The following is a 10,982-nucleotide window of genomic DNA, read 5'->3' on the forward strand; positions in this document are numbered from 1 at the left end:
ATTTTGTAGAAAAAAGGTGAAATTTTGTGGGTTTTTAAAAAAAATTCCAATGCATTCCTAATGCATTATTTATCCCCAGTATTTTGGGAATAACTTTGGGAAAAATTGGAATTTTAACACCAAAAGTCATAGCACCTCTTTCGGGATCAAGACGCACGTTTTGATGTATATATTACTGGGGTTTTCTCAAAGCTGCGGGATGAGTTACACGCCAAAATTTGGTGGAAGAATAATAATAAGTCTGAGGAATATTAATAGATGGCACTCCTCTCAGCTATTCTAGCTGTAGAGGAGTGCCTCGGAGCTGAGCACCCGTGGCACTAATAAAAATGCAAATACAATATTTGTCCATAATTAAGTATCACCATAAATACAAAATGTTATTTTAGGTTAATGTATTAATAATTTTATGTATTAGACAGACAACAATTTGAATATAGCAGTTTATATATATATATATATATATATATAGCATTTTTTTGCAAGAATGATTTGAAGTCGAAGAAAGTAACTTGACACACGGACACACATACATTTTCATAAAATTACATAAAAACCAACAACATACACATTTTTTTTTTTAAGGTAAACACAAGAATCTTGTGCTACAGAAAATGAACCAGACTCAGTGAATAGCTCCCTAAGCTTAACATGTCCTATGATAACTATTAATTTAGCTGTACAAACTAATGAGCAGTGATAACTAACATGTCTTTGGGGTCATCAGGTGGGAACCTCCTTTCACCAGTGTTTCGTCTAGTTGGTCCCACGACACCTCCAGGAGGCTAGACAGTGATCACTTGCGTCCCAGAGTCACTCCCCTAATGCCAGCCATCACTGCTCCTCACACCACAACTATTTTCTTTATCTTGCCTATGCTACCACAAACAACACCATCATCAACTAGGACAAAACACACTAGCAGATTCAGCAAACAAAAACTCCCCTAAACAGTTCTGTTCTGCTGTGTAGGACTAGATTTTTTTTTGGAAAGTGGCGGCCATTTTGAATGAGGGAGGTAGAGTCAGGGAGATAATGCCTTGTTGAGCTAAACTCTCCCCCGCCGGATTAGGCTGTGCTCTACCTCCCCCTACTCCCCCACTCTCCAAGACAATACAACTCACCTAAAACAAACAAACTCACCTAAACAGTCAAAGACACACTACAAACCAATTCAAAGCGATACAAACAAACAATACAGGCCAACTCACCTGGACTAACCGCATGGTCTCAAAGAGGCTCACACAGGCCACAACCCCCACTTAAAAACACTTCCTCTTCCTGGATTTCTTCCTTGCTTCTCCTAAGAGTCTGTCTATCCTAAGTGCTCCCCCTGCTGGGCCATAAATAACATGTAAACATAAAAAAGTCAAATCTAAAATAATCAGATCTAATATATGATGTGTCGCATCAACAGTTCACATAACTGAACATGTTGCTTTACAAAACTCACTCAAATACTCATCACATAGAAACATGTGTTTTAATATTAACATTCATTTTCACAGTCCATGTATGAGGCTGTTTCCCTGAGCAATCAGTTCTATTCAATCATGCTTTGTGTCTCATATCCAACGTCAGTGATGTAATACTGGTAATTAGAACATTAGTCTTGGTTGTGGTTGTGATATACCCCAGTACTGGTCTAGTATTATTGTTGCTGTATTTGTTGTCCAGGTGGAGGACGCTCATCAAGCTGCTTATGAGTCAGAATATTACAATTCAAACCTATCTGAAAGTAAACCTCGGAATCTGGATAGTGAATTAAGAGAAACACAGACTTTATTTTGTATCCACAAACAGTTCCTGTACTGTGTCCATCAGAAACAGCCAGGAGTGAAAACAGAGGGCAGACATTCAATGCAGAAAGTGACAAGTTTGTTTATTTCTATTTTAACTTTATCCACAATTATAGACGTGAAGAAGCATCAAGAGGTTTATACTGGCATGTCATAGTGATGTCATAACTATGTTGTCACAGCAGTTAATGCAAAGTGTTACTGTAGGGTTCAGGCTCTCAGCTCTCATCAACCGGGTTTGCAGCTGCAGTAGAAAGTAGTGGTACAGACTGGAGAGACGTGTGGAGACCAAACCAGAACTAAGAGGAGAGTGAATATTGGACTTACCTTCATCAAGTGGACGATAACAACTACTAAGTGAATACTAATGCTGCTGTGTGTCTGTTGGATGTGTAAACAGGAAGTTGTTTACTAGCACACTTATCACACCAAGTCTTAAAGTCCACAATGTGTCACAATAAGTGGAGTTTACACCTTATTCCAATGTCCGCAACTAGGGATAGACAATTAATCGAAATATTATCCAAATTGCAATATGACCAAGTGCAATATCGAAATCACAATAGCAGCAACTCTTTTGATAAAGGTAAAATGTGTCACAACATAAGGAAGCATTGTGGTGCTACAGAGACAGAGAGCCTACAAATCATATTCTCCAGACATAAAGGAACATCAGTATTTGGTACAGACCCAACAAAAATCACATCATCATCATTTTTATATTTTTTTCAATGGAAATCAAATATAACAATGACCAGTCCAACTGAACTCATGATCCATCACAGTTGCAATATCTGTAAAAATAATCACAATATGATTTATGTTGCACATCGTTCAGTCTTACCCCCACCTGACCAAGCCGTGGCTGGATGCAGACATTCTCAAAAAAGTTTGGCTCAGCTATTAATTGCAGTACAGTGGATTTCAGTACAGCTGAATAATGATGTGGCACATGAATTATAACGTTCTCTCACAGCAAATACACCCCTCCCTCAAATAACTCGTCAGATACTCCCCAGGGGATATGTGCATTTCGAATATGATTAACAGCATGTCGTCTCCATCTGTCTGACAATTCAAATTGCATGCTGCACAGGCCATATCTGTAGACTCACTCCATAAGCCTGACTGTAAGAGCAGATAGATGAGGAGTGGGCTCTAACAGGAGGCAATCTTCAGATGTAGTATCACTTCCAGTATGATATTTCATTGGAGTTCAAAGACACGAAAACAGTTGAGGATGGGGCCGTGTCTGTCTCACTGCTGGCCTCATACCCAGACTGAAGGAGTAAGAAGGCGGCAGGATAATACCAGCGACAGTGAAGCTGTGGAGCACTTAGACCCGTCTGCTTTCCCTCAGGCAGAGACAAGACTGACACATGGCCGAGGGGTTGGAGCGAGGACGATAAAGAGCATATGAGAAATCCTGAGGAGGCCCTGAGAGGCCAGGAGGACTGGTTGTCACCCCTCTCCCCAGGGACGTGCACTAAATCAGTTGAGGAGGCTTGGGAGGCACATCTCTGGCTTTATGAGATAGTTAGCATGCGCTGGCCCCTCCTCCCCTCTTGTTTCCCATTTAAGAGCTGACTGGCCCTCTGATAACGGATGGTGCCACAGGTAATTGGAAAATTGGCAGGCCCGTCAGGGAGATTTGGTGGATGGCACAAGTGTATACGATGGCAGAGTTCATGAGGTGTCACCCCACAGCTAGATTTATATCAGCCCTATAGACCATCACCAGTAAGTATCCAGAGTTCAGGAAAAAGTAGCACAATTTTCTCCAGGGGAGACTGCATATCAAGAGTGCTCCAGAAGCTCCGACAAGGTTCCTGTTAGTAAAGAGATGATATATGGTCTGTCCTTTGCATTACCCCTAACCTTAATTCATGGTTTCTACACACGCCTTAACAACTGCTGCAAATAGCTCTGACACCCTCCACTCTGAATTATTTACAGTAAACTCCAGGAAATACAGTTCAACTCATCTTCATCCCAGCCTACCTGACATTTACATTTCAGTGGTTTACATGACAGATACATTGACAGGGTGAATGTGTGGCTGATGTTTAAGTTTCTCTTCTGACACTGATTAAACCCCCATCATTTAGAGTTTTTTTTCATGACAAAAATCCTGTCATGGCCTTAAAATGTGTTGGATGTGACTCTTATGACAAGCCGTTTTAACATTTAATGGCTAGTCTGGATATTCATTACAATATCCGTAATTCAATTATTCCTAGTCAAAATGAACATTTCAGATATCCACAATGACATTCTTCCTATCCCAATCCCATTCATGTGTATGGGTTTTTTATATTACAGATATCTTTAATCCAATTGTAGATAGCCACAATGTCAAATGTGGATATCTGCACCTAAATTATGATTATCCATAATTCCAGTTTGAGATAGCTACAATTTAATTCTGACTAGTCATAATTCCAGTTCAAGATATCTTCAGCTCCTGTCAATTAAAGATATCTATATTGTCCTTTTTAGTTATCTTAAATTATGTTTTAACTAGTCAAAACAATGTTATAGATATCTTGAACTGAATTGTGACTAATCAGATTTAAATTGTAGATATCTTAAACTGGAATTATGAATAGTCATAATTTTGATTGTAGATATTTATCATCAAGTTAGATAGATAGAGATATCTCAAATTGGAGATATCTTTAACTTTCATTCTGCCTAGTCAAAATGTAATTAAATTATGCTACACAACAGCAGGTGGTAAGTAATTCAGGCAAACGTATTGCAACTGGAAACCCACTCTGAAAACAATGAAGAAGCAAATTGTAAAGGGTTGCCTGCAAGTCATTGTATCAGGATGTTAACTACACCAGGCTTCCCCTCTGCCCACCCCCACCCCGTCCCCACACATTGACAGGATTGGTTCCTTAGGTTTGTGACGTATGAAACCCTGGCTGTCTGAATCTGTGTTTAGGAGACTGTCATTGGCTCACTGCAGTTCAAGGTGGAAACACTCAGTCACGGTGTTGATGATTATTTCACTCATACATCTTGTATTATATAAAAACATCATATGGATGTTAACAAGGATAAACACTTGATTCTCGTTGCAGAAGGTGTTTAAAATGTGATTTGGTCACACTTGCCACCAGGCTCAGTGTATCTATGTGAATCACATACAGTATACCTTCATTATGTATTATGAAGAGTATGTAATGCACCAGAAAAGGCATGTCTTTGTTATGACTGATCTACTAAAATCCAGTATCAGTGCTGGGAGGTTTTAAGGACCTGATGCCTTGTGTGGAGTGTGGTTCTGACAACCAGTACATCTACATATGGCTAAAACCAAGATATCAGAGCAGGCAGTGAGCTGCGTCTCTAGAGGTTTCACTGTCTACAAGACAGCACACGAAAGAAAGAAACATATTCGAGCAGTAAAATCTGTGTATGTTTAATGGCATTATGAGATTCAGGGGAAGGCAATAAAATGAGTTGTCAGTCTAAGCAGTGCCCATCCTGAAGAGTAAAAGCTGTCAGATAAAAGTCAATAACAGGAAGAGACAAGAGTCTTATTTGCTGTCATATAGGGCAAAGATTTACTGGGTGTTTAAAACAAATAAAAGTATGATCTGCTTAAAACACACTGCCAGTTGGTGCATTGCCTGAACTGAATACTTACTTTCTCTTTTAAAATGACAGTTTTGGAGACTCCATTGCTGATGCATGGAGAGCTAAAATAACAGAGCATGACTTTCTGCATTTCACTTCAGCTTTGTGTTGGTGGATTCGATGGTAAGAATCACATTTAATGCTGCATTGTGCCTCTGTCTCTGTACGACTGCTGACGTGGCTGTAGACACTCAGTCTTTGGGTAACAGCTGGAAATGAGTGAGTTATTGTTATAAATCTGCAAGAACATCATTTTCCAGATATAATTACAAATTTTTAGAGCAAGTAGTCTAATATTAAAGGAGTCTACTGGTGAATTTTCTCATCACAATCTATTGTTGGAAGATTTATTCTGTAGCTCATCTTTTCATAGTCGGGTTTTAGTTAGTAAGCACACGGTCGTTACAGCTGTGAGGGGCGAAGATGACAGACATTATGGTTTAGTAGCTTTTAGATTCCAAGTGTTTTTATAGGCACGGACCAGACAGTGCTGAGATCAGTCTGTCAGGGAGAATTCATGTTATTTATGTATATTTGTGCTTGACAGACAGAGAATTAGAATCTAACTAATATGTGCTCTGAGCTCGCTTGAGGAATGTGGATTCAGGAGGTGTTGTGGGCTGCAGATCCCAACTTAGTAATCACACACTTTGTTTTGTAGATGTGTTTATTATCCTCTAGATGGGGGATAATAGTATTTGTCAGAGTCGTTTAATCACTGCTGTAGCTCTCATCACTGTCACTTTCACTTTGTCTGCTTTACTAACTGAGCCGGCTCCTGGCTGGTCCCACCACCGTTCCTGTTCTGAGTGTGTCACTTTGATTTTCATACATTTGGAAGCTGTTTTGTTATTTATTTAAAAAAAGAAAAGTTAATGCTCTTTTCTTTGCGGTCAATACAGCAGTTGATTATTTTGTCTTTAACACAGTGGATCCAAAAAGCCTGATTTAGATGTTAGTGACTTAGATACTGTGATCCATCAGTTTGAAGTCTTACTGACTAAATCAATAGTACATAAAACACAAAGTAAGTAAAGAAACAACATAGTACAAAGTGATTTCTAATGGCAACTGGTAAAACTTACAACACCAATAAATGGAGGCATTTATATAGAGTTTTTATAGTCGTTTTGACCACTCAATGCACTTTACAATACTCATCCATTCACTCACACATACAAATACACTTAAACATGTGGACTGGATGAGTAAGGGATCCTCTGATTAGTGGACGACCCGCTCTGCCTCCTGAGCCACAGCCACCACTCTAAACCTGCTTCCCCTTTTCCTCCTCTTCCTCCTGTGTCTCTCTTCACAGCCTTCATAAACTACACTCAAACCCTTAACACACATACAGTACATACCTGCCCATTTCCATGATCTACACCTGTAGTACACTGGCCTGTAATTGTCACACACCGCTACTGTGTGTGTGTGTGTCTACAGCTGAGCCCTGAGAGCTGACGTCCTGCTAACTGGCCAATACCATGTGTAACCTCAGGGGTTTTATCACAGAATAAATCTTTAACTGAATTTTCTGAAAGCTGATCCATGACTCTCTGGTTTCCAGTCTTAGCTAATGAGAATCTAAAGCTCACATGGGACTTTGTAGCATTTTAGCTATGACAAAATGACAAAAAGTTTCTTAGTATAGAATATTTGAACATCTCACCATTTTAGGTGAGATGTTCAAATATTCCTCTCCCACACAGTTGAAGATATATTAGAAATTTAGAGAGAGAAAACCTCAGAAACATGTTTCAGCTTTTCAGAAGGGTTCAGGCTGATGAAAGAAACCTTCAAAGATACAGATGCTAGCGGAACAAAAGCTAATTAGGAGATTATGTGGCAGTTCTCTGTTAGCCAGTTAACCTATAATAGTTAAATAGCCAAAATGAATTTTATTGAAAATGAATGGCTCTACATTAAACAACTGGTTCTTTTGCAGCTTTGCAATCTGAAGCATGTGCTCAAGAGCAGCCATCATTCTCTCTTTCTCTCTTCTTCTCTTGGAGACAACTGCCGATAGATCCTAACTCCAAGAAAACTGATTGAAACTGATTAAAACGGATGTATTAAACAAAGCTTTCAGTTACCCCTTAACAGCAGCTGACAAAAAAATGCCCACTTAAGGTCCACACTTTTTCCTTGTCCTGGAGCTTTTAACCATTTCACATTCTCATTAGCTGATTGAGTTTGCTTAGTTGTCCAAGGACTGTAGATGTTCATACTTTCAGGACTGCTTATCCATGTTGGCCTGACAGTTCAATCTTTAAAATTAAGTGAATGCATGAGCTGTAAAGCCATTTTGTCAGTGAAGTTTATTCTGGAAAAAAATACGGTGGCCAAGATGGATCAACACAATGCAAAAGTCACAAAAACAAATGTATAAAAGCTGCATTTGTGTTGTGGCTTTTGCATTGTTTTGACCCATTCGGGCCACCACAGAAAAGCTCTGAATAGTTCTAATTCAGTTTCACCGAGTCTTAAAGAAAATCAGTATGAACTTATCAAGATCAGGCAAAGATGTGGGTTTTGTCTGCCCGAGCCATAAATCCAAGACACTGCACACATCTATACATTCATTTGTGTACATGCAGGTAGTGGTACAGTCACACTGCAGGGTAAGTTGAACAGAGAGTGGTACATGACTAATAAACATACCAACCTGCATCTGGTAGAGACAGGCCATGACTTCAACTAGCTGCCACCATAGACAGATGTAGCCTCTGTGACGAAGTTTTGACGCACAGAGTGACCAAAAATGGTGAAAGAGGAGGAGCGTGTGTGAAGCCAAGACTTCAGTTCATGCCAGTTTGTGGCAGGTATACGCTCATCCACCTGTGATTCAAAGAGGCTACGCTCTCAATTATACATATAGTCCTCAATAAGAACAGTTGAGTTATATAAACAGTTGTCATGAAGGAGGAATATTAGCTGGTGGTCATTAGAGGAACTGCATTTTTTTCTGAGGTTGCAACTTGCCTGCCACTCACTGGTGATACAGAGCCACCCTCTGCATTAATAATCCTAATGTGTTTCAGTGTGATATAACAGTATAGCAGTGAAACAGTGTGATGTGTCCTGTGTTTGCAGGAGGAAGAGGAGGAGCAGCTGGAGGAAGATGACTCTGTTAAAGAGGAAACAGCAGAGCAGGAGATTCCAAACTGAACACCACAAGAGGACATGGACACACCACTGCCCTGTGGCATCACCTTCAGTCTATAGCACATGTAACTTTCTACTAGCCTCCCAAAGTTTGTAGACAGCCAGCAGTTAGTTTCCACTCCAGATAGTTTAGCAAACAGAGGTGTATTTTAGAAAACTTAAATGGTGATATCTTTGGACTCGAGGTAGAGTTTGTACTTTTTATGGACGTGGCTGAACAGATGGACAGATTTCAGACATCTTCATGGAGCAGCACATTAAAGCATCCAGTCGTAGGTGCACACACACACCTCTGTGCTTCTTCTGCAGCTCAGATATGTGCCTGACTGTTACCGCCCAGCCACCCAACGTATTAAGGGACACTTTCCATGCAATCTATTTTCATACACTAATGATCATCAGACATTGTGTTCACATGGAGCATCCTCAGTCTCCTGTTCAGTAGAGCACAGCTGAGCCCATGGAGCACATTCACTCTGGTCTGACGACAGCAGTGATGTGCTTTCCACCGTCTTCAAACACTTTTCACGTGACATTTGACTGGAGGATTTTATTTTTATATTTTATGCATATCTTCTTACTTCCCTCATTTTAAATATCTACTTATTTTGTCACTACATCAGTGAAGTATTGAGTTTTGTTTTGATGTTCAAAAACTTTTTTATCTTTGATTTTCAGTATCTTTAAGTGCTACATACAAATATACCACCATTGGATTTGTAATAAAATCTTCCATGTTTAGGAAATGTGTCTACTCAGAGATTGTATTAACACACTTTGTAAAGTAGAATTAGTTTAGGGCTTTTTTTCTTAGTCAGATGGTAGTTTGACCTGCTGGTAGTCTGTGGTCCATGGTCTCGAGGCTCCCTGTGAATCATCCCTCACTTGTCAGCAAAGTTTAACAACTGTAAATTAACCAAAGCCACAAAGAAAGAGTATAAGTGTTCATAGCTTCAGTGTCTCAAATGTACTACTACTACTACATGTAATTTGATGCTAAATACAATGGATTTACCTCCAATCAGAAGAAATGTAAAGTTGATTTGACTTTTAGTTTATATGTCACAGAGTTTTGTTTACATGCTAAAGTATCATCCGACTTGACCAGAGACTACTGTCAGGCCAAAGCACCGTCAGACTGTCACAGTAAATCTGGAATTATCCCTTAAAGTGCCAATAAATCTGAACTGCAAAAAAGTTTTTCATCTCTTTGACTGATGCTCAGTGCACATTAAATGTTTGAATTCTGTAAGTGTGGTTCTTGTCTGACTGTAGTGAAAAAATATTGGTGGGTACGACCTGTAATATAAATTTAATTCAAGACACAAAAACACTTTAGGAGCACGATTCAGAAAATCGATTCTCAATTCAGAAACGATTGTAATAGATCATATGGTGTATGACATTATACATTTCATATGTGATGGTCAGCGGTGTGGTGTTGCAGCTCAAAAGTTGCAGCTCGTTGTGAAAGTGATGTAACCACTTTTTCTACAGTGACAAGTTCACATAGATCAGTCAACTTTGATCACATGATCAAATGTTAGAGTGACTTTATGAACAGTTTCATCATGTTGAGAATATGAGGCAGCATCAGACAAACATCCAGCTCAGTAATATATGACCATACTATGGATGTAGCAGCTTGTAATTAGCGTAGCATTAAGCAGCAGGTGAATGAACACAAGTAGTTTGTATTTTGAATGATTTCATTTCCTGACTTTAATAATGATAATAATAATAGCTTGGATTTTTATAGCACCTTTCAAGGTACCCAAGGCCACTTTACAGGGAAAGAAACACAAAATAAATAAAAAACAAATAAATTAATGTCCAGAGATGAGGCTGTGCGGCTTCCAGGAGAGCGTTCCAGAGGGAGGGGGCTGCCACAATTAATGCTCTGTCACCGAAAGATCGCAGGCTGGTGTAGGGGGTGGAGAGCAGACTAGTGTCGGAGGACCATAGGTTCCGGTACGGGGTATATGGGTGGAGGAGGTCAGACAGGTACTGGGATGCGAGATCATGGAAGGATTTGTAGGTGAGGGAGAGGACTTTGTACTGGATGCAGGCTTTGACCGGAAGCCAAAGCCAAAGATAATGCTGGTCTCGTGGCATGGAGAACGGGGTTGACAGTGTAGAATCCACAACTGGGTGGTGGAGCTGAAGGATCACTTGCTAACAGGGCTATGCTAGCAGCTGTTCAGCAAGGCTGACATCTGACTGGCAGCAAACAGCTAACAGCAGATCGGCCAAGAAGGTAATTACACGGGGCCAGATGTGCACAATCTACAAACTGTTTGCAGCACCAGACTGGGAAGTGTAGAGACAGGATGGCTAGTTCCAACATTCAGTGAAAAAGGAACAGAT

General features: G+C 39.9%; 1 protein-coding gene across 2 annotated transcripts in view; it reads left to right on the forward strand.

The window, feature by feature from the left end:
- phf14 (PHD finger protein 14) overlaps positions 1–9,867 on the forward strand; it is a 139,459-nt gene extending 129,592 nt beyond the window's left edge. For both annotated transcript variants that reach the window (XM_023424915.2, XM_087178945.1), the window contains exon 18: positions 8,544–9,867. In XM_023424915.2, the coding sequence (XP_023280683.1) occupies positions 8,544–8,618 (75 nt within the window). In that variant the 3' untranslated portion in view covers positions 8,619–9,867. The remainder of the gene's footprint in view (positions 1–8,543) is intronic.
- The last annotated feature ends 1,115 nt before the right edge of the window (positions 9,868–10,982 follow it).

Source organism: Seriola lalandi, unplaced genomic scaffold (genome assembly GCF_002814215.2).
Source record: "Seriola lalandi dorsalis isolate HSWRI2012SDOR001 ecotype SW California unplaced genomic scaffold, Sedor1 jcf7180002054760, whole genome shotgun sequence".
In the NCBI taxonomy this organism is placed as follows: domain Eukaryota; kingdom Metazoa; phylum Chordata; class Actinopteri; order Carangiformes; family Carangidae; genus Seriola; species Seriola lalandi.